The sequence below is a fragment of the Mustela erminea genome, chromosome X, assembly GCF_009829155.1.
Source record: "Mustela erminea isolate mMusErm1 chromosome X, mMusErm1.Pri, whole genome shotgun sequence".
In the NCBI taxonomy this organism is placed as follows: Eukaryota; Metazoa; Chordata; class Mammalia; order Carnivora; family Mustelidae; genus Mustela; species Mustela erminea.
The window spans coordinates 19,922,433-19,946,249 of record NC_045635.1 but is presented as its reverse complement, the minus strand read 5'-3'; the positions used below and the strand labels follow the sequence as shown (position 1 = coordinate 19,946,249).

Below are 23,817 nucleotides of genomic sequence, written 5' to 3'. Positions count from 1 at the left end.
AAATTCAGTTCTAACTGCCTATTTTCTTTCTCAAAGGGGGATTTGTATTGTTCCATTTCCACGGTGTGTAGAGTTTTCCAAATTCATTTTTTTAAGAACTACCTTGATGAAATTTGCCTTGTTTGTGTGTACCTGTACTATAATTTTCTTTAAATATACCCTTGTTTGAGAAGAGTTACTTATTTATTTTAGAGAGAATGAGCAAGAGAGAGCACAAGTGGAAGGGGCAGAGGGAGAGAGAATCCGAAGCAAACTTGGCGCTGAGCACGGAGCCTGATGTGGGGCTTGATCTCACGACACTGAGAGCGGGACCTGAGCCAAAACCAAGAGTTGGACGCTTAACTGACTGCGCCATCCAGGCACCTCTAAATACAGTTTTTTAAACTTTAAATTTCATGTATTTAAAAAGTTAACTTCAATCACTATCAGGAAATGCTGGCTCTAAGTAGAAGGAAATTTTCAAGTTTATCTAAAGCTATCGTAAACTTGATAAAATCTGTAACTACTAGATGTTTAAAGGTTAATTTTTGTGCCACTGTTTTTGCACAATTGTACACAAAAACAATACTAGTGACTATAATTAATGGGTATTTAGTACTAATCTCTCTTTTTAAAAAGAATTCATATTGGAATGTGGTCTTCTAGAAGGCGCCATGAGTTAGAAGCAAGAACAGTGAAGTTAGGTTTGTGCTCACGTTGCTTCATAACTTGGTTGTTTGGTGCTGGGTGAGCTGGTTAACTAGGCTGAGCCTCCCTTGCCCCTCTATGAAACAAGAGTAGTAAGTCCATTCTCTCCCACATACGTTGGAGTTGATGCTAAGATCAAGTGAAAGATACGTGCTGGTAAATCATACAGACTTTTTTTTTTTTAAAGATTTTATTTATTTATTTGACAGACAGCCATGACAAGTAGGCAGAGAGTCAGGCAGAGAGAGAGGGGGAAGCAGGCTCCCTGCTGAGCAGAGAGCCCGATGCGGGGCTCCATCCCAGGACCCTGAGATCATGACTTGAGCCGAAGGCAGAGTCTTGAACACACTGAACCACCCAGGTGCCCCTAAATCATACGGACTTTTAAAGCCCCGTTTAAATGTAGATTAACAGCCATAATAAAAAATGAACAGTCCCCCATTCATTGTTGCCTGAGTCTGAAGGAATACCAAGAAATGCCCTAACAGAGCCCACAGAAATGTGAGTTCAGGTCTGATGCAGCCGCTGATTGCCTCCTGTCTGGCCACGTGGTAGGTGTATGCTTAACTTTTTACTAACTGCCCAGCTGCTTAACAGAGTGACTGATTGTACCATTTTACATTCCCACTGGCATTGTTCGAGTGTTCCAGTTGCTCTGTACCCTTGCCAATAATTGGTAGGGTCAATATATTTTTAAATTCTTAGCCACTCCAAGGATATGAAGGAGTCTGTCATTCCAGTTTTAATTTCTGTTTCCCTGATCACTAATGATATTAAAGATCTTTTCATGAGCTTATTTGCCATCCATATATTCATTTTCTTTGGTGAAGCGTCTGTTCAATTTTCTTGCCCTTTTTAAAATGAGGTGTTTTGTATTATTGAGTTTTGACAGTTCTTTTGTATTCTAGATACAAGGCTTATATCAGGTATATGCTTTGTATATATTTTCTCCCTATCTGACTTGCCTTTGTATTTTTGTAAAAATGTCTTTTGATGATGTGAGTTTGAAGTAAGGTCCAATTTATTTTTATTTTTTTGGCTTTATAATATGCCCTTTGGGGTTCTAGTCAAGAAAAAAAATTTTTAAGGATTTTATTTATTTATTTGACAGACATCACAAGTAGACAGAGAGGCAGGCAGAAAGAGGAGGAAGCAGGCTCCCTGCTGAGCAGAGAGCCTGATGCGGGGGCTCAATCCCAGGGTCCTGGGATCATGACCTGAGCTGAAGACAGAGGCTTTAACCACTGAGCCACCCAGATGCCCCAAGAAAATTTTTATAAAGATTTTATTTATTTGAGATAGCGAGGTAGTGAACGCAAGTGGGGGAGGGGCGGAGCGAGAGAGGGAGAAGCAGACTCTCCACTGAGCAGGGAACCTGATAGGACAAGGGGCTCGATCCCAGGATCCTGAGGTTATGACCTGAGCCGAAGTCCGAACAAAGCTTAACAGATTGTGCCACCCAGGTGCCCCCTATTCGAGAAATTTCTGCCAAACCCACAGTCACTAAGAGTCTCCCCTGATTTCTTCTAGAAGTTTCACAACTTTAGTTCATACATTTAGATATATGATCCATTTCAAGTTAATTTTCATATATGGTGTGAGGTGTGAGGCAAGCAGAGCCCCCTCACTATTTCTTTTGTTTGTAAGTGCTGAATAACTTATAAAAATTTGGAGTGTAAGATCCAGGAAGTTCAAAAAAAAAGTCAGGGGGCGCCTGGGTGGCTCAGCTGGTTGAGCGACTGCTTTCGGCTCAGGTCATGATCCTGGAGTTGCGGGATCGAGTCCCACATCGGGCTCCCAGCTCCACGGGGAGTCTGCTTCTCCCTCTGACCTTCTCCTTGCTCATACTCTCTCTCACTGTCTCTCTCTCAAATAAATAAATAAAATATTAAAAAAAAAAGTCAGATTGCCCCACAGTACTATACCATGGTCCTTCTTTGTATCCATGATTCTTCTTATTTTAAGATTTTATTTATTTATTTGACACAGGGAGAGATCACAAGTAGGCAGTGGGGGGGGGAGCTAGCTCCCCACTGAGCAGAGATCCCGATGCGGGGCTCGATCCCAGGACCCTAAGACCTCGACCCGAGCTGAAGGCAGAGGCTCAACCCACTGAGCCACCCAGGCACCCCTGTATCCAAGATTCTTAAATATCATTTTGGTGTTATGTGTAGTTTGTTATATGGAAATTATTTAAAACTGGCAATCGACATGTGCTATACAGATAGTCATTTTACTAGAACATCCCATTTCTCTGATAGACCTCGCTCTGTTCATTCAGGATAAACAGGAATTTATTTGAAATACTTCTAAGAATTTATAATTGTCTCTGGGCAGAAAATTTACAATGCCATTGTATTCATTTTCTATGCCCGAGAATTAGTGGCTTAAAACAATGCAGATTTATTATGTCATAATTTCTGTGGGCTGGGAGCCTGGCTTAGCTAAGTCCTCTGCTCAGGGTCCACCAGGTTGTGTTTAAGGTGTCACCCAGGGCTCATCTCTCACCTGGAGGCTTGATGGTGATAGACCTGTGTCCAAGCTCACTCAGGTTGTTTCCTCGTAATTCTAAGACCAAAGATCTAGCTTTTTGCTGGTAGTCAGCCAGAGGTCGCCCTCAGCCCCTAGAGTCAGCTGCAGTTCCTTGCTGTGTGGCCCTCTCACTACACAATGGCTTCCTTCTTCGAAGCCACGGAGAGAGAAGGAGTCTTGTAGCAGTTTGGAATGTTATATAGTGTAATGTCATCATGGGAGTGCCATGCATCCTCTTTGCCATATTCACCTGGTTAAAGACAAGTCACAGGTCCCGTTCACATTTCAAAGGGAGGAGATGGCACCAACGTGTGAACACCAGGCAGCAGGGATCCCTGGGAAGCACGTTAAGTTCTCTCCACCATGGCCATGGAGTAGTTGGGTTCCCACTTGGGATCATTGCCAAATACCCAGCCTCACCGGCCAGTGGTTCCCAACATAGATGCTCTGGAGAATTACTCCACTTTACTCAAAAATCTGAAACAAAAGATTAAGGTAAATAAACACACAAAATGGAAAAAAAACCCCACATTCTTAAAAAAAAAATGTAGAGAATTTCAAACGTACACAAAAGTAGAACAATATAATGAACCTTCATGTGTCTGTCCTCTATAGCTAACACCCACCCCCCAAGCCAGTCTTGCCTCATGTATGCCTCCATCCATGGCCCTCTTGAGCATGGGTGGTTCAGTGGTAGAATTCTCGCCTGCCATGGCCCTCTTGAATTATTTGAAACAAAGCCCTGGACTTCCTTTCATTCCACCCATAAATATTTCTGTATAACTATCTTAAAAAACCAGTTTTTAAAAACATAAGCATTGGGGCATCTGGGTGGCTCAGTCGTTAAACATCTGACTTCTGCTCAAGTCATGATCCCAGAATCCTGGGATCGAGCCCCGCATTGGGCTCCCTGCTCAGTTGGAAGCCTCCTTCTCCCTCTCCCACTCCCCCTGCTTGTGTTCCCTCTCTCACTGTGTCTCTCTCTTTGTCAAATAAATAAATAAAATCTTTAAAAATATAACGATTATTCTATTTTTTCACCTAAAATTTCACAGTAATTCTTAAATATCACCAAATATCCAGTGTTCCAATTTCCAAGAATCTTACATCCTCATTTACTAGACAGTAGTTAGCTTGAACCTAAATCCAAATATCTATATATTCAGTATGTTGATAAGTCTTTTAAATCTCTAATCTGCAGACCCATTTCCATCTTAATCTTTTTTTTTTCTCTTGAGGCACTCATTTGTTAAGATGGTTTTTGGTTTTGGGTGGTGTTGTTGTTCTTGATTTTTTTTTTTTTTGGTCCCATTTCCCAGACTGGAAATTGCTGACACACTACAATTTTAAAAAGTGAGCTTATTGCAAAATCAACTCCACAAATACTCTTCAAAGGTTTACTAAATGGTCTTTTTCTCAGTAATTATGTCACTTTCTTTACTTTTCTTTCCTCCCTGCTTCCTGAATTCATTTATCTTGATCACCTCTGAATCAATAACAAAAAGTTTTGCAAAACTGCCATCTGCTTTCCCCTGGAATTTATATCTTAAAACAAATTTTCCTCAATTGAATTCAAATTGAATAAGAGCATTGAAACCAAAGATCCCTCATTAGACAGTTTGTTATTTCACAGCATTTTCTATTTATCATGCCTTATTTAGAATCCAGTATAATCCTGTGAAGGCAATTCTGTTTGTTCAAAATGGTGTATAATTGGGAGTAATTGCAATTCCCTATCTGACATAAAGTCTCTTGAGTTTTTTTATTAGAGAAATTTAATTTATTAGAAACATTGTACCGTCTGAATCTATTAATGTACCATTCCTTTTAATTTCTATTCCAAATTAATGAGGTTGTACTACATCAGGAAATAATCACAATTTTAAATCTGTCTTAAAAATCATTCACCAGAAGTTTGCATTGATTTCTTTTTTAAATTTATTTTTATAACATCACTATTATACATGCATATACTGGAAAAAGTCAGTAGGACTCCTGGGCTTATTAAAAAAAAAAACCCAACTACTCAACATTCCCTGTCCCTATCTGCCCTCATCCCAATTCTTATTTCCTACAGACACTCGGCATTTGACAATCAACTTTCCAAAATGTGGACATCTCTCATCTGTCCTTGCCTTTCTTGTTTCCTCTGCCCTAGGGGATCATACCTTTTATTTTTGGAGGAGGGGAGGGATATAGCCTTTTAATTCTTTCTCTGTAATTCTTGTGGTATTCGGAAGGAAGGAGAGGTAAATGCGGATAAGTTCAGTTTGCCATGTTTAGCTTTTAGTTTGCCATATTTTCACTTTCTAGTTCCTTCGTTGATAGTCCAGAATGGTGTAAAAGTTGGCACCCAACCCCTCCACCCCCAATGTCTCCATCTTATTTGAGGAGGCGGGTCTTTGGGCTGTCTCAGCGAAGTGTCATCCTGTAGTTTCTAGTGGCCCAGGGGGCTGTGGTGAATGTATCCCTCTTCGTCGCGGAATGGCACTTCCCAGAGCACCATCTGGCCCTGGGAGAATGTCTGTTGAGGCCTCTTCTCTCTTGACCTTGATCCCTCAGAGGGACAGTAGTGTTGGTCGCTGGCCTGCAACACGGAGGATCACCCCACATGTCACCTGACTCTTCTATCTTTGGGGCACATGCCCCCCTCCCCAATCTCTTATGACACCAAAGAGTTAGGGAGTGACCTTTGTGCAGTGCTGTGCAGCTTTACCTGCTGGCCCTCCGGAGGGCAGTAACCCCGGTGGGTAGCAGTTGCCCATTTCCGTGGTATAAATACTACCACAGCTAGGCTGGGGCCTCCAGTGGGAGCTGGAGCTGGGAGGGAAGGCGCACGCCTGTCTCTTGGAGCAGCACGAGCAGACGCCTGCACAATGCTGCCTTTGGGAGCAGGTCTCGGGAGTCTTCCTTCAGGACTCTCGGAGTCAAGAATGAAGTCGTTTTTCCTTTTCATTAAGCGATTCGGTTACTCCTGCCTTGCTGTTCCCTCTGGGCAGACTCAGACAACCCTTTGTCGGCACCCGTGTCTGAATCTGCTAGCTCCGACACCCAGACCCAACTCTGGGTTCAGAGAACTCCATACCACCCTGTTATATCTCCTGTTGGCTTCAAATATGTGTTGTGGGTCGCTCTTAATTCTTTGTTTTTACTCCACTTTGCTCACCTCAGAGGAACCTCTTGGTAGAAGTACTTGTGTGCACGAATAAGAGACTGATGGTACCCAGCCTTGGTGTTTTATCGAGTTGAACCTCCTCACACTGGTGTCCTCATGACAGAAGAATCAGGTCCCCGGGCCTCCTTATTCTGTGGTTGTGTTGATGACACTTTGTTTCTTCCTCAGTTGACAGGCCTGTCAGAGTCTATGCGGATGGGATATTTGACCTCTTCCATTCCGGTCATGCAAGGGCACTTATGCAAGCAAAAACACTGTTTCCCAACAGCTACTTGTTGGTTGGAGGTAAGAATTGCATTTTCTCTTTGTCTAGAAAATTCCTTTATAATGTGCTGTCTGAAAAGGACCCCTTTCAGCGTTCCACTATTAAAATCTCACATGGTTATTACTTCCATTTCAGCCGATACCGGCTCACTTGTTGGCTGCCTGAAACGTTACGTGATGTTTAAAAAGCCATAGGGGAAATGACTTCATGGGATTATACACCACTGACTCCCAGAGAGAGACAGACTAATAACACCACCAGGAGCAACCACTTCATGTTTTCCATGAATGCCTTTCTTCTTGTGATTGAGGCCTGATCAAAGTTATGTTTCTCAAATTTTCTGGAAGGTCAGGAGAAAAGTTATGTTAATTTTATTTCAAATCATAGAGAGCCGAGAGCCTTAAGGATGATTAAGGGTAAACAAGGGCATTGCCTGTTTCCTTTGTGTGGCCCACACCACTTAGGATGATGCCGTGCTAACTGTAGTGGCTGATGATAGCGTCGTTAATGGAGCTTAGGTACCGCGTGTTAAAGACATGGAGATTTATATACCTGGGGAATTTTGGTTCACAGGGAAGGAGATAGCTTACTTCATAAGCTTGGGAGTGGTGAGGTGTGGAGGAAAATTTTGCTCCTCCAGAAGGCTTACTGATTTCAGTTTGGGTAAGGGGGATAGTACCTCCATCTCACCTTCCTAGCTTCTGGAAACACCATATTGTTTCATGGTCATCAGTTTTGTGCCTTTAACTGACCTAGGCACCGTCAACACTTAAGCCCCTACCATGAGGAAGAAAGTGCTGCTAAGAGACCATGTCTCTGTTTCTAAAGTATCTTGTTACCCTCTGCAAGTTTAAGACGACATTTTGGATATTTGAGAGGCACCTTCCTCCCAATTTTACTGAGGATGGTGACCACGTGGTTACTGAATGGCGTTCTTTCCAGAAGGAAGAGATGATGAAAGCAGTGAGTACTGGACAGGCTTCACAGAGGACACCCAAGGCAGGCAGGGAACACCTTTTTCGTTCATTTCTGGTTCTCTCGAGGGGAAAACCATTTCTGAGGCCCTGCGGAGACCCCTGCCGTGCTTTGGTGACTGAAGTTGGGAGGTGGTTTGATGTGGGTCACACTTAACGGGAACACTAGCCATGGTTGTGCACGAGCCTGTTCAGGGTGATACCAGGGCCATGGTATCAGCTCGGTTCCCAGGCATGGTATCGCTGTAGCAGACACATTTGGATAAACATATGGACACATATGGTCTTCCTTGGAGGTGTGTAGTAGTTGCCTTCCTCGACAATGCAGCATCTATCACAGCTATTCCAGAAATACTTTGTGATTAGAAAGAAAAAGAAAGTGAGTTTCTAGACTCAAATGACTTAAAACAATAGTGCAGGGACACTCAGAAATCCAGCGTGTTGTTGCACGAATCTCCCACGAAACTGCCCCACACCCCACAAGGTGTTTAGCTGCACTGGCGTCCTTCCCTCGAAATGCCAGTGTCTGCCTCCAATCATTGTGGCAACTAAAGATGCCCGACAAATTTCCCGAAATGCTTCCTAGGGGATGATGAGGCCCCCCGCTGATAGCCATTGTCTTAGGCTAGGAGTCCTCAATCACAATCCCTAAAAGAATTTTGAAAAACTAAACACCTCTTTGCAGTTTTTTGAAGTTGACATCTAAAATTTTCTAAGTTTAAATAGCTGTGAAAGATGTAATTTCTTTAATATTAGAAGTATTGACATTTTCAAACCTCAAACTTTTAAAGAAGATTTTATTTATCTGCTAGAGAGAGAGCACAAGCAGGGGGAGCAGCAGGCAGAAGGAGAAGCAGACTCCCCACTGAGCAGGGAGCCCGACGCAGGACTTGATCCCAGGACCCTGGGATCATGACCTGGGCTGAAGGCAGCTGCTTAACTGACCATCCCCTCAATAAACATTTTTTTAAAGATTTTATTTTTTCATTTGACACAGAGATCACAAGCAGGCAGAGAGAGAGAGAGAGGAAGGGAAGCAGGCTCCCTGCCAAGCAGAGAGCCCAATGCAGGGCTCGATCCCAGGACCCTGGGATCATGACCTGAGCTGAAGGCAGAGGCTTTAACCCACTGAGCCACTCAGGCACTCCAACAAGCAAGTTTTTATGTGGGCATAAGTTTTCAACTCCTTTGGGGAAATACCAACCAAGGAGCGTGACTGGTGTGTTGTATGTTAAGAGAGTGTTAAGTTTTGGGGCACTTGGGTGGCTCGGGTGCTTGAGCGTCTGACACTTGGTTTCAGCTCAGGTCATGATCTCAGGGTTGTGGGATCGAATCCCAAGTCAGGCTTTGTGATCAGTGCAGAGTCTGCTTGAGGTGCTCTCCCTCTGCCTCCCACTTGCACTTGTGCACTCTCTCTCTTTCTCTAAAATACATAAATAAAATCTTTATTTTAAAAAAGTATGTTAAGTTGTGTAGGAAACTGCCAAACAGTTCCAAAGTGGCTGTCCCATCTTGCATTTCCTGCAGCAGTGCGTCAGAGTTCCTGTTGCTCCGTATTCTCACCAGCATCTGGTGCTGTCATTGTTTTGCATTTTGGTCATTAATAGGTATATAGTGGTATTTCATTGTTGTCTTGTTTATTCCTTGGTGACGTAAGATGTTGAACATCTTGTGCTTACTTGCCATCTGTATGGCTTCTCTGGTGAGGTGTGTGTTCAGATCTTTTGTAATTTTTAAATCTGGTTGTTCATTTTCTTATTGTTGGGTTTAAAGTGTGCCTTGTATAGTTTGGATAACAGACCTTAATCTCTTCTCTCTTTTTCAATTATTTTTCTCCAGTCTGCGGTTTGTTTTCTCTGTTAACGTTGCCATAGTTGCTTATTTAATTCTAGGGGATTTTTCTTTGGAAATTCTTTCAAATTTTCTACATAGGTGGTCATGTCATCTGTGAATGAAAATGGTTCTATTTCTTCCTTCCCGGTCTGTATACTTCTTGTTTCCTTCTCTTGGCTTATTGCACTAGCTAGGACTTCCCCTACAATGTTGAAAAGCAGTGGTAAAAGGGGATGTCATTGCCTTGTTCCTGATCCCAGTGGGAAAACTTCAAATTTCTCTCCTTTAAGTGTGATATTAGCTATAGGTTTTTTTGGTAAGTAGTGTTTATCAAGTTGAGGAAGTTCCTCTCTATTCTGTTTTCTGAGAGTATTTATCCTGAAGGAGTACTGGATTTTATCAAATGTCTTTTCCTCATCTATTGATCTTGCGGTTTTCCTCTTTAACTTGTTGATGTAGTGGATTACATTAATTGATTTTCAGATGTTGAACCAGCCTTGCACACCTGAGATAAATCCCACTTGGTCATGGTATATAATTCTTTTTATATATTGATGGATCTGATGTATTAATATTTTGGTTAAGAGTTTTGCATCCAGGGACGCCTGGGTGGCTCAGTCGGTTAAGCATCTGCCTTTGGTTAAGGTCATGATCCTGGGGTCCTGGGATCAAGTCCCACATCAGGCTCTTTGCTCAGCAGGGAGTCTGCTTCTCCCTCTGCCTGCTGTTCCCTTAGCTTGTGCGCTTGTGCGCATGCGCTCTCTCTCTCTCTGACAAATAAATAAAATCTTTTCGGGGGGGGGTTGCATCCATTTTCATGAAACAACTTGGTCTGAGGGTTTGGTTTTTTTTCTTACAATATCTATTTTTGATTTTGGTATTAGGGTAATGGGGCCTCAGAGAATGGGTTAGGAGGTATTCCCTCTGCTTCAGTCTTCTGGAGGAGATTGTAAAGAATTGGTGTAGTTTATTCCTTAAATGTTTGGTAGAATTTACCAGTGAACTCATCTGGGCCTGGTGTTTTCTCATTTAGAGGGTTATTAGATATTTTACTCAATTTGGCCTATTCACACTGTGTTTTTCTAGTGTAAGTTTTTTTTTCAGACCTGTGACTTTTTTAAAGATTTTATTTATTTATTTAACAAATAGAGATCACAAGCAGGCAGAGAGGCAGGCAGGAGAGAGGAAGGGAAGCAGGCTTCCCGCTGAGCAGAGAGCCCGATTCGGGGCTCGATCCCAGGTCGCTGGGATCATGACCTGAGCTTCCGGAAGGCAAAGGCTTTAACTCACTGAGCCACCCAGGCACCCCTCTAGTGTAAGTTTGTTTTGTTTTGTTTTGTTTTGACAGAGAGATCACAAGTAGGCAGAGAGGCAGGCAGAGAGAGACAGGAGGAGGAGGCAGGCTCCCTGCTGAGCAGAGAGCCCGATGCGGGACTCGATCCCAGGACCCTGAGATCATGACCTGAGCCCAAGGCAGAGGCTTTAACCACTGAGCCACCAGGCGCCCCCACCCCCAGTGTAAGTTTTGACAGCTTGTCTCTTTCAAGGAATTTGTCCATTTTGTTTAGGCTACCAAATTATTATCCTTTTAATGTTCATGAGATCGGCAATAATGCCCCCTCTTGAATATCCCATATTAATAATTTGCGTGTTGTCTCTTTTTTCTTAGCTTAACTAGAGGCTTATAAATTTTATTGATCTTTTGACGGAATCAGCTTTTGGATTCATTGATTTTTCTCTGTTGATTCCTATTTTCAGTTTCATTCGTTTCTGTTCTGATTTCTTATGCTTACTCTGGATTTAATTTGCTCTTCTTTTTCTGGTTTCCTAAGGTGGAAGCTTAGATTGTTGACTTCAAATATTTAGACTTTTTAGACTTTCTTTTTTCCCCAATATATGCATTTAATGCTACATATCTCCCTCTAAGCTGTTTTCCCTGCATCCCACATATTTTGATAAGCTGTGTTTTCATTTTCATTTACCTCAAAATATTTAAATATTTCTGTTGAGATTTATTTATTTATTTATTCATTTATTTATTTTTACCTGTGTGTTATTTAGCAGTGCGTTGCTCAATCTCCAAGTATCTGGGGATTTTCCAGCTATCTTTCTGTTTTTGATTCCTAGTTTAATTCCACTGTGGTCTGAGAACACACATTGTATGATTTCTATTCTTTTAAGTGTGTTATGGTGTGTTTTATGGCCCAGAATGTTGTCTGTCTTGGTGAATGCTTCATGTGAGCTTGAGAAAGTTGTGTATTCTGCTGTGGTTGGATGAACTAGTCAGTAGATGTCAATTATATTCAGCTGATTGATGGTGCTGTTGAGTTAAACTATGTCCTTGTTCATATTCTGTCTGCTAAGTCTATCTGTTTCTGATAGAGGGATGTTAAAGCTTCCAACTCTTATAGTGGATTCATCTATTTCTCCTCGCAGTTCTAACATTTCTGCCTCCTATAGTTTGACTCTGTTTTTCAGCATGTCCATTTTAAGATTTGCTATGTCTTCGTGGAGTGTTGACCCTTTTATCATTATGTAATGTCTCTCTCTTCTTGATAACTTTCTTTGTTCTGGAGTCTACTCTGTCTGAAATTAATGTGCCTTTCACATTTTTGACCCTTTTTAATGTATGTATGTTTTCATATTTAAAGTGGGTTTTTTGTAAACAACATTTGTCTACAACAAATGTTTGTTATGGACATAAAATGTAGACATCTTGTTTTTTGATCCACAATTTCTGCCTTATAATTGATAAATGTAGACCAGATGTGTTCCAAGGAATTATTGATACAGTTGGTTTAATATATACCATATTTTTTTCTGTTTTCTATTTGTTGGCTTTGTGTTTTGTTCCTACTTGTATCTTCCACAATTTTTCTGCCTTTTGTCGTTTTAATTTAACATTTTATGATTCAATTTTCTCTCCTTTCTTAGCATATCAATTATACTTCTTTTTTCACCTTATTAGTGGTTGCCCTAAAGTTTATAATATACATTCTAAACTAATCCAAGTCCACTTTTACATAACACTATACCTTGTGAAAACAATATTTCCTATTTCTCCCTCTCATCCCCTATATCATTGTGGTCATTCATTCATAATTGATTATTGCTGTTACTATTTTGAAAAAACTGTTCATCTATTAGATGAATTAAGAGTGAGAAAAATAAAATGTTTTGTCTCATCTTATTCATTCTTGAATCTTTCTGTTTTCTTTTTTTTTTTAAAGATTTTATTTATCTTTCTCTTTTCTTTATGTAGATTTGAACTTCCGACCCATCATTTTTCTTCTCCTAAAGAAGCTTTAAAAACACTTCTTGCAAGGCAGGTCTACTGGAAAGAAATGCCCTCATTTTTTGTTTGTTGGAGGAGGTCTTTGTTTCTTCCTCTCTTTTTAAGGATAATTTTACAAGGTACAGAACTCTAGGTTGGTGGGTTTCTTTCTCTCGATACTAAATATTTCACTCCGGTCTCTTCTTGCTCCCATTGTTTCTGTGGAGACCTCCATTGTATTTTTATCCTTGCTCCTCCATAAGTAAGCTGCTTTTATCCTCTGGATTTGCTTGAGCTTTTTTTCCTTTGGGATTTTTCCTTTTGAGTGTTCTCTAACATTTAAATGAGATGAGTGGGATTTTTTGATTTGTGGATGAATATATTATTGCTAGAATGAGACAGGGTTTAACATTGATTTATTCTTCTTCCTTATTATAGATGTAAGTGCTAAAATATTTTGTTTACACAAATATTTAGATGGGAATGGAAGAAGTTTGTTATAGAGATGTCATTCAGTCTTTGAACTCCTGAGTATTTGCCATGTATCACAAAAATAATTTATTGTCAACAAAATAATTTTAATGGTCTATCAAGTGATAATTTATTAAGGCCCTCTTTCCAATTTGATGCAAGCAGTGGGTTAGAAATGACCTCACCTGCGAGATTTGTTTCCAAGTGATGAAAATCATTTGCTTTCTTCCTTTCTGAGAAGTATAAGAAAAAGGCTTTACCAGGACTTAGCTAGTGATTCCTAATTATAACCCTTACTCTTTTACTTCAAAGCAATGTGCTTAACCAGATATACCTGTAAAGGGCTGGGGAAATGAAAATATTGGTAATTTTGTTATATATTTGTCAATTCAATAATTTTTTTTTATATTTTATTTATTTATTTGACAGACAGAGATCACAAGTAGGCAGAGAGGCAGTCAGAGAGAGAGAGGGGAAAGCAGGCTCCCTGCTGAGCAGAGAGCCCAATGTGGGGCTCGATCCCAGGACCCTGGGATCATGACCTGAGCTGAAGGCAGAGGTTTTAACCTACTGAGCCACCCAGGTGCCCCAATTCAATAATTTTTGATAAAACAGTTTTACCATTTTTTAAAACTTAAAAAAACCCTGGAAATCTTGGGGCTGCAGTTTTTGCTTACTAAATCTGCAGAAAACACCACCTAACCTAATCGGCAAAGGTAGTCCTTACTGTCAAACCTGCTAAAAAACCTGGAGAAAAAGTCTTTTCAGTCCAAATATGTTCATGTATTTCAGGAAGCCTCATAAAAACCACTGAGAAATACATAATAGAATGCATTGTATGAAATAGAATCAGTCAAGATTAAAATTACATAGCTCTAATAAGTTGTAAACAAGACAATAAATCATTATGCTTAATTTATAGTAATACAATGTAATATATAAGTAAAATAGTACCATATCTATAAGGAGGGGCATATGATAAGAAGACATGTTATTTCTTCTCTAAATATTGGAGGGGTGTGTATGTGTGGTGTGTGTGTGTGTGTGTGTGTGTGTGTGTGTGTGTTAAACTCTGGTGTTTGGCTTTTGGGGGAAATTAAATGAAATCAAATTAAAAATCATAAATGACTTACTTATCTTTATTAGGTACCATGGGTATACTTCCCCTGTGTATTTAAGAATAGAAAAAGGAATATATTGCTAAAAAAATAATTTGGTAGTACATAATTTGTGCTAGGAGGAGACAGAAAATAATAACACATTTTAGGAAAGGAAATAGAAAAAGGATTTTCTATAAATGGATTAAGTTTTATAATGTGATCAGATAAAATAGATTTTAACTTCCTTTTAAAATAATGCATATGAAATCTGAAAAAAAAGCACGTAAATGTTTTATCCATGTGTTTATTCCAAAATATTTTGAGCAAATTGATAATTCGAGAAAATATGCCAGTTACATTTCTACGATGCAGTGGTATCAGCCTACACAGCTTTGCCTTACTGAGATGATTTTGAAGTGAAAAGCTGGGAAAAATGCTTACTCTTAATTAACTAAGAGAGAAAAGGCATTTCTAGGATTCAATGTGAGTATTGAGAATAGCTGGAAAAATGCTTACCCTTAACTACATGAAAAAGCCATTTTTAGCATTCAATATTTCTTTGGTTGCTCCTTTTGCTTTGAATTCCTGGGCCTTATCCCTCAAGATCCTTGTGTCCTTCGACAATAGTTGGGGGAATGAAAAGGCACAGTTGTTAGGCAACAATTTACATTATTCCCCACTCTCCTGTAATTAGTTTCCAACACCTGGCTTTACCTATAACAGAAATCTTTGTAAGACAGGAAGCTTGCTTTTAGAGATTCATGGTGTGTGCTGTAGTCATTAAACAAGGTTTCCCTTCAGTTTGGCCTGGAGCCTTAACTCCCTGCCCCTTGCAATGCTGCACAGTAAGATTTGGATGGTGCCTTTCTTCTGGATAGCGGAGTAAGGGTGGTTTTGGATACACAGGCTTCATCCTGGACCATTAACTGTAGGAAAGTGTACCTTTGGAAGTTAAGGATCTGGAAATTGAGTCCTTTAAGGCTTCTTGTGTTTGGTTAGCCCTTAGAAAGTCTTGGAGTACCCCCCAGGGGTATGTGTGCCCTAGTTCGAAGACCATTACCTTTAGACTATCTTTTATTGAAATTGAAAAAATTTTTTAAAAAATTGAAAAAAATTGAAAAATTGAAAAAATTTTATTGAATTGCAAGAACCTGCTGTATTAATGGTGGGGCCCCGTATGTCTACAGGTGGGTTTGCCGTCAGAGCTGCCCTGGCTGGAACAAGGGCTCTGCTCACAAAATCACTGTGGTCAGGGCGAGTGTGCAGAAAATGTTGGCAGAACACCTGGCATTTGGTAGAAATAATTGCTTCTAAGACCAGAAACTGTGATAAGTGGAAGTACTACAACCTGCTCCTCAACCTGAGGCAAAAACCAACACAAAATGTCATGGTGTACTATGATTATAACATCTGCATTTCTAATTTTTAAGCACTGCGGCCAGTAATAATTTGAAAACTCATTTATGTAAGCTTACCTCGTTGGCATTATTTTAGTGAATTGAAACTATCAATCGTCAAGGGCTTTTTTCAATTTACTTTAAAAGCTAATGTCCTTTAATAAGAAAAAACAGGTGTTGGCGAGGATGTGGAGAAAGGGGAGCCTTCTTACGCTGTTGGTGGGAGTGTAAACTGGCGCAGTCACTCTGGAAAACAGTATGGAGTTTCCTCAGAAAGTTAAACATAGAACTACCCCACACCCAACAACTGCACTACTAGATTTTTACTCAAAGAATCCAAAAATACTAATTCAGAGGGAAACATGCACCCTGATGTTTATAGCAGCGTTATCTGCAATAGCCAAACTATGGAGACAACCCAAGTGTCCATCAACTGATGAATGGATAAAGATGTGGTGTGTATATTACACACACACACACACACACACACACACACACTGAAATATTAACGCAGCTGTCAAAAAGAATGAAATCTTGCCATTTACAACAGCTGGATGGAACTAGAGTGTCTTATGCTGAGTGAAATAAGTCAGTCAGAGAAAGACAAATACCATATGATTTCGCTCATATGTGGAATTTAAGAAACAAAAGAGCAAAGGGAGAAAAAAGGCAAACCAAGAACAGACTCTTAACTCTAGAGAACAATCTGACCGTTACCAGACAGGAGAGGGGATGGGGGCGGGGCATGGGTGAAACAGGTGATGGGGATTAAAGAGGGCAGGTGTTGTGATGAGCACTGGGTGAGGTAAGAAGTGTCGAATCACTACATGGTACACCTGAAATTAATATAAACTAAAATTTGAATTAAAATGTTAAAAAATAACATAAGTTAATATCGTTTAAAAAGAAGTCAAGAAATTAAAATTTATATCAGAATTTTTTCCCTAAACTATTTTTTAAGACTATGAGTCACCAAATACTTCTACCTCATAGGAGGGGAATAAAAAATATCAACGATAAATGTAACACTACTCCTACTATAGTAGACATAAATATTACTCTGTAAACTAGACATAAATATTACTCCTTTACTTGTACTTTAATTGAAATCAAATATTCTGCTAGGACTCCATTTGCCTGACTGTGGGGAAATAGAGTCTCAGTCCTTTTTGGGCTGTCCTCGCCTCCCCAAAATCAAACGAGATCCCCAAATGTTCACGGAAACAAGAGGAGGGGTTTCCAGTCTCGAGCCCGGCCCTGCTGAGCCTGTGCACGGTGAGGCACCTGTGGTCTGTGCTCAAGTGAACCCCAGTGCCCAGGGCACCATGTCATCGTCCCTCTGGGGGCTCTGCCACTGGCCCTTCTGCTTATGGCCCTTCTCCTCAGACCTTTGGCCTCCTCCTCACTGGGAGAACTCTTCTCTTGCTTTGTTTCTTCCCTTACAGAATTCCTCTAATGGGTTCTGGCTTGGAGAAAACAGCAGCCAGGGAGGCAGGCTGTGTAACAGCAACTTGAATTTCACAGCTTCTGTGGGGGAGTTGTACCAAGGGACTGGGCACCTGCTTGGAGTGGGAGCAGGGAGAAGACAGAGCTCAGAACACAAGTGAATACCCCCAGTGCTGGTTTTATACTACTATTAATAAATGGCAAATGTTATTAAGCATTACTCTTTCCTCAGATGATAACATTTAATTATCAAAATTTTGCCATGTTTTGAAGACCGATGACCGAGTCTTAAGAGACAGAGTGACTTTCCCAGTTTTAAGTAGCAGAGCAGGGATTAGAACCCAAGTCTGGTTGGCTCCAAAGTTCATCCCTTAGCTTACATTTTCTCTCCTGCAGAGTACTGGTAATATTTCATTTTGAGCCCAGTGAGCTCTCGGGATAGGTTAGCTACAGTACGAGCTCCCGGGTAACTCCTCAGATTCGTCCATGGGACACCATTGCTCAGAGCTCTCCATCTGGTTGTTCAGAGTGCATTTGCCAAGACCAAAGAACAACAGTGCTGCTTTGGGCGTAATTAATGTTTAGACAATAACTGGTCAGCATGTTCAGCTGCTTCTTGAGGTCACTCCTGGGATATGAAAATAGGACCCCGGATTGGCATAAACAGGATGTTTGTTGTCTTTGTGCTCTGCCAGGAGGCCATGATTTCGGTCATCTAGAAGTTAGACCAGATTGCTCAGGTGCAGGTTCAAAAGGGGAGAGGATATGGTCGGCCTAGTTTTGTGTCATTTAAAACAGAAAATGGATGGATCTGAAATCCATTTCTGCTGAGTATGAATCTTGAGGTAGTGTTTAATAAAGTCCTAACAGAACATTGAAAAGGTCTTGGGTCAGTTTTTAAATTGTATATCTTTAGCCATAAGTAAATAAATAAAAATTTAAATTGTATGTCTTGATCCCTAAATATCTTGATCCATAAATGTCTTCCTGGTGAGGGCCCTCTTCTTGATCCAGAGTTGTTCCCTTCTTGCTGTTTTCTCACAGGGTGAGAGGCGCTCGGGAGCTCTTTTATAAGACACTAACCCCATTCATAAGGGATCCAACCTCAGGACCTAAGCACCTCCCAAAGGCTTACCTCTAAAATGCCATTACCCTTGGGGGTTAAGATTTTAACAAATGAATTCGGGGGGACACATTCAGACTGTAGCACCCACTGAATCAAAATCTTGGCAGTGAGACCCAAGCATCATTGAACTTTCTGAGCCAGCCACGTGGTTCATGGTGTTTGGGTAACATAAACAGGTACAATGTTTTCTTTATTGTGTTCTATCCTCTCTAGGTCTATACAATATCTCAGGAGGAATATATAGGAGATGTATAGGCATACACATGGGTATCTAGAGACATACTAGTCTCTTAAGTAAATATATATATAGTTGAAATGTGCCTGCAGATAAATATTATTTTAAATCATAGTAAACATTAACGGAGCATCTGTATACTTCAGGCACTGTTCATTCATTCATTCATTCATTCATTCAATAAATGCTTGTTAAGAGCCTACTACAGGCCATCAGAAAAGGAAACAAAAGTCCCTGTCTTCAGGGAGCATGTATCTTAGTAGAAGGACATCAACAGTAGAATTCACAAAGACAGTTGCATGGTGAGGAGTGCCATGGCAAGAGGTAAAACCGGAAAGGGACGGCAGCCGGCAGCTGCGGGGGGCCAAATGGCAGTTTTTTTTTAGGATGGCTGGGAACCGTCGAGGGAAGGGAAGAAGTGGGCTCTGTGGCTATTCAGAACAAGGCTGTTCCAGGTTGGGGGAACAGAAAGTGCCAAGTCCTGACCTGAGCAGGAGCCTTCCTGCTGGCTTCAGAAAACAGCACGGAGGCCAGGGGCTGGGATGAAAGAAGGAGATGCCATCGGAGACGCAAGGGACAGGCTGAGGCATGGGTCTGGGGGGGGGGGCTGTGGGCCACTGGAATTGTTTCCCTTTACCCCCGAGGGAGACGGGAAAGATTCTGAGCCTCAGAACGACTGTCAGACAGGTTTTAAGGGGGATCATTCTGGCCAACAGGAGGATACTGCTGGGGGTGGGCTGAGCTGGAACAAGAGCCAAGTTAGGAGACAAGGGCAGTAATCCAGGCGGGGAGAAGTTGGGCAGGCTGGTGAACAGGGGAGTGGGGAGACCCACATGGCTGGCAGGTGCACTCTGAAAGGGGTGCAGCGGGTCTGGGTCTGCTGATGGTTTGGAGGTGGATCGAGTGAGGGCTGCCCTGGGAGGTTTGCCACCGATGCTGGCTGTGGCCGTCGGCTGCACTTACTCTGTGGCTAGACTGGGTTCTGGATGTGGGTCATCCTTCGGTTCCAAGAAAATAATTATATTTATTTTTGCTTTTAAAACATATATTGAATGCTTAAATTTTGTAAATTCGTCATGTGTACATAAAACGTCTTACAGAGCAGTCAGGGTGGTCTGGCTGCAGCGGGACCTTCTCCAGGTTATTGGTTAACCGGGACTGGAACCACAGTGACATTTCTCACTGACACATAGGAAAGCTGCCTTTCCCAAGAACAAATATATTCAGAACAGAATAATGAATAATATTTCCTGTTCTGTTTATTTCAAAGTGCTTTTATGTAAACCCTCAAAAAATCCTTTCTAAGGTTAAGAATGGATGATATTAACCCCTCACTGGGAGATTCAGGAACCTGTGATCTAGAAAGGAAAGAAACGTTACAAGGACGAATTCTGCTAGATCAGATCTTCTGTTTTATGACTTCCTCCTCTTGATTGTGTGGTCTGATGTGTAGTGACTAGACCTCAGTCCGGGGAACAGAAGTGTGTGTGCCCAGGCACACATGCCTGCAAAGCAATCACACTTGGGTTACTAAGTACAATGATCTAGCAAGGGAATTGGAACTGATTGTTCAAACCTTCTGAAACTCAGGCTTCCTGCTTCCTTTCTTTTTCTGTCTCTTTCCTCTCTCTCTGGTTATTTGGCCATTTTTTTTCCCAAATAGTATTTTTTATCAAATGGTGGAATAGGAAAATAAAAGATACAGAAGTCACATTAGGTAGTGTGAAGAATAATTTTAATAAAAGTTGCAACAGAGAATGAAGTTGAAATTAACATTAAAATGGAATTCTTAATTGCTGATGGATTTCAGCTTGCTTTGTTTTCCTGATCCTTGGTTCCTGTAGAAAAACAAGTCTGATTATGTGTGTACCAAGTAAGGCTGAGCTCCTTTTGTTTTGCTGAATAAGCCCTGAAGGCCCAGGATGGCAGCAAGCAGGGCCTGGGCCAGGTAGCAGCCTTTCATGCGTGTGTCTCTTTTCAGTTTGCAGTGATGACCTCACCCACAAATTCAAAGGCTTCACTGTGATGAACGAAGCAGAGAGATACGAAGCTCTCAGACACTGTCGCTATGTGGATGAAGTCATTAGAGATGCTCCGTGGACACTCACCCCAGAGTTTCTGGAAAAACACAAGGTACTTACTCTTCCATGTTCTCTAAGTAGCAGAACTAGAGTCTGGTTCTGCAGCCTACATGCGGAAAGCCCAGAAGCTTCTACTCCCTAAAAGAGGTATCACTTGATACAGCACCTGTCTTCTGCCCGGGCCTGGGGACTGATATCCTCTCGCTTCCTCACTGTGGGTGCTAGAGCTAGACCATCCACGTCCAAGTGCGGCTTCTCTCCCTTCCTAACCGTGGGACCTTGAGCAAGATCTTGAACTTACTTACTTAAACTGTAAAGTCGGGTGATGGAAGTACTTCTCCCACGGGCTCGTTTTGAAAACCTAATGAGATCATGTAAGTAAAACACTGAACACTAGCTGGCCCATAGCCAGAGCTCCAAAACGTCATTGTCATTACCACACTGTCATCATTATTGATGCTTGTATATTCGCAGGCATCTTTTGCAAGGAAAAAAGGAACACGCATTATATCCAGAAGGACACAGGTCAGCTTTTAAGGAAAGAACTTTATATCTATGATTTTGTGACCCTGAGACTCCTACTGATAAAAGATTTTTATTAGTTGAAAACACGAGAAATTCTTTTGATCTGCATGAAATTATGTGCTTTGTGTCTCCCTACCAGTCCCACATTAGGAGCTATTCTTTCCTTTTATAAGCCGTACCAAAAAAAAAAAAAAAACCCACAAGATGAAGCTGTTCTAAGAGTTTTCTTTTCTATTTTTAAATTCCCGATGCAGAAGAGGAGAGAGAACACTGATAAATGTGCATGGGTAATAGCAGAGGAGCTAATTTCCCAGCAAGAATAAAAAGCAAAAGGAGAAACTACAATATGATTTGCTTCCAGCAATCACTAACACATTTTTACTGAGCATCTATTCTATGTTCGGCTTGTGCCAGGCACAATGGGCGTACAGATGAGGGTAGTGACAGCCACTGTCTCTGATTCACCGCGTGCCAGGCACTGTGCTGAGGGCTTTGCTCCTACGTGAATCACATTAAGTCTCATGGCTACCGTGAGACTTTGTCATCGTCATTGTTATATATCAGAGAGGAAGAGGAATTAAGTTTGAGTCCCGAGAATGGATTGAATAATAACAGTGACTGAGTGCTTACTATGTACTGGTTATCGCTTTTAGCACCTTTCCATCAGGACATCGTTCAATCTAGTGATTCTCAACTGGGCTTGAGTTTGTCCTCAAGGGACATTTGGCAGTGTCTGGGAACATTTTTGATTGTCGCAGCAACTGGGTGCAGCTAGGGGTGCTACTGGCATCTAACGGGTAAAAGCCAGGGCACACCCCCCCCCCCCGGAATGATCCACCTTAAAATGTCACAGGTGTCAAGGTTCAGAAATGCTGATTTAATCAGCATGTATGATTAATGTATGATTTCTCTAGCTGGTAAGCGGTGGGGCAGGTGGATGGTACTGCTGCTGTAAACTACCTCTCGAGGTGGAGCCAAGCCTCGTTACAAAGGGCTTCAAAAGCCAGGCAGCAAGTTTTGATTTGATGGAGTAGGAAACAGGGAGCTAGGGTTGTTTAGGAGGAAGGAGGAGTACACGAAGAAATCCGGTTAAGGACCTGCCTCCCACGTGACAGGTGGCTTGGAAAGGAGACAGCAGTGAGGAAGGGCAGGCACAGGCTTGTGCCAGGCACGATGGGCGTACAGATGGAAGCAGTAGTCCAGGTGACAGGGCCCTGGATTTTGTGTATCAGTCGCGGAGAGGACCTACTGGGTGCGTGTGCGTGCGGGGACGTTCACTTGTACGCATGTGCATGCGCATGCGCGCGCGCATACACACACGCGCGCATACACCACAGGGGCCCTGGGGGCTTTTGTGCCTGGAGACTGAAGGAAGTAGGGAAAGAAGCCCAGTTCCAAGGTGTTTGGGGCCTGGGTACATTGGGAAACTGGAGGTGCCGCGAGGAGGGGACCCCTGTTTTCAGGCTGAGTTCAATTTCAAATAGGTTGATTTTAAAGTGACTCCAAAGGGTGGCAAAATAGAAAAGGGTGATTTGGGGCAAACATGACAGGTTTTCTAGTTTCGGCAGCTTCTGTCCCAATGGAAACAGTGGGATAGGTCCCACCCGCCTAACAAGGTGGTTAGGGAGCTCAGATCAAAAAGGTGTGAATTCGTTTTTACCATATAAAACATGGATTAAGTGTGAGGGCCTGTTGCCATCAGTGGGACAGGAAACAGAGGTTTGGGTTCCCTGTCATAGCAAGGGTGATTAAAATCTGAAGCATGAATAAATTCTCTGAGGAGGAAGTTTAAAGACAGAAGGGCAGAAGCCCTAGAAAGCCTCCTGTCAGAGGAAAGAGAGGGCCCAGAGAAGGAGACCAACCAATCTAGTTCCCTTTATCTCCTGGAAATGGAGACAGTTGGCAGGCAGTACCTTTCAGTCAAGGAATCAAAGGCACATTGTAAACTGCTTGTTTCAACTGCTTTATTATGACTGCTTTATTTCAAAAGGCATTTGCACGCTGGGAGGCCTGGGTGGCTTAGTTAAGTGTCTGCCTTCTGTCCAGGTCGTAATCCCAGGGTCCTATAAGATCACGTCCCACAGCGGGCTTCTAGCTCATTGGGGAGCCTGCTTCTTCCTCTACCTGCTCTCTCTCTCTCTCTCTTTCTGTGACAAATAAATAAAATCTTTTTTTAAAAAAGTTAAAAAAATAAAAGGCATTTGCACATCCATCCCAGTGATGTCACTTCTCTCTCTCCAACAGATTGACTTTGTGGCCCATGATGATATACCCTACTCTTCTGCTGGTTCTGATGATGTTTACAAGCATATAAAGGAAGCAGGTGAGTTCCCTTGTGCTCACCTGTCCACCGCATTATAACTGTCAGGTATAATAAGACACCCCTGCCCTAGTCTTGTAGCATATACATGGAAGGCACTGGAATTTCAGACGTCTGCCAAGTAGCCTTTATAAGCTTCTGCTGACATGCGCGAAGACCCAGTCAAAGGACAGACATCATTTAGGTATTTATAGAAGAATTAACTCGAGCACCAAAGTACTCTTTGCTGAACCACGAGTATACCAACTTCTAGTGTGTGGCTCAATTTTAGGGCTCATCAGACAAAAATCATAGGACCTTATTATTTAAAGGGCAATCATTTCCTCATTCATATTTAGAATTCCGAATGAAATTATTTTATATTTCCAAGAAAGTT

The 23,817-nt window shown here is 41.7% G+C and overlaps 1 protein-coding gene across 4 annotated transcripts in view; it reads left to right on the top strand.

Annotated features, from left to right (window-relative positions):
* Positions 1-23,817, top strand: part of PCYT1B (phosphate cytidylyltransferase 1, choline, beta) — a 123,705-nt gene that overhangs the window by 60,171 nt on the left and 39,717 nt on the right. For all 4 annotated transcript variants that reach the window (XM_032330422.1, XM_032330421.1, XM_032330424.1 and 1 more), the window contains exons 3-5: positions 6,563-6,679; positions 20,497-20,648; positions 23,366-23,444. In XM_032330422.1, coding sequence (XP_032186313.1) covers positions 6,563-6,679; positions 20,497-20,648; positions 23,366-23,444 — 348 coding nt within the window. The remainder of the gene's footprint in view (positions 1-6,562; positions 6,680-20,496; positions 20,649-23,365; positions 23,445-23,817) is intronic.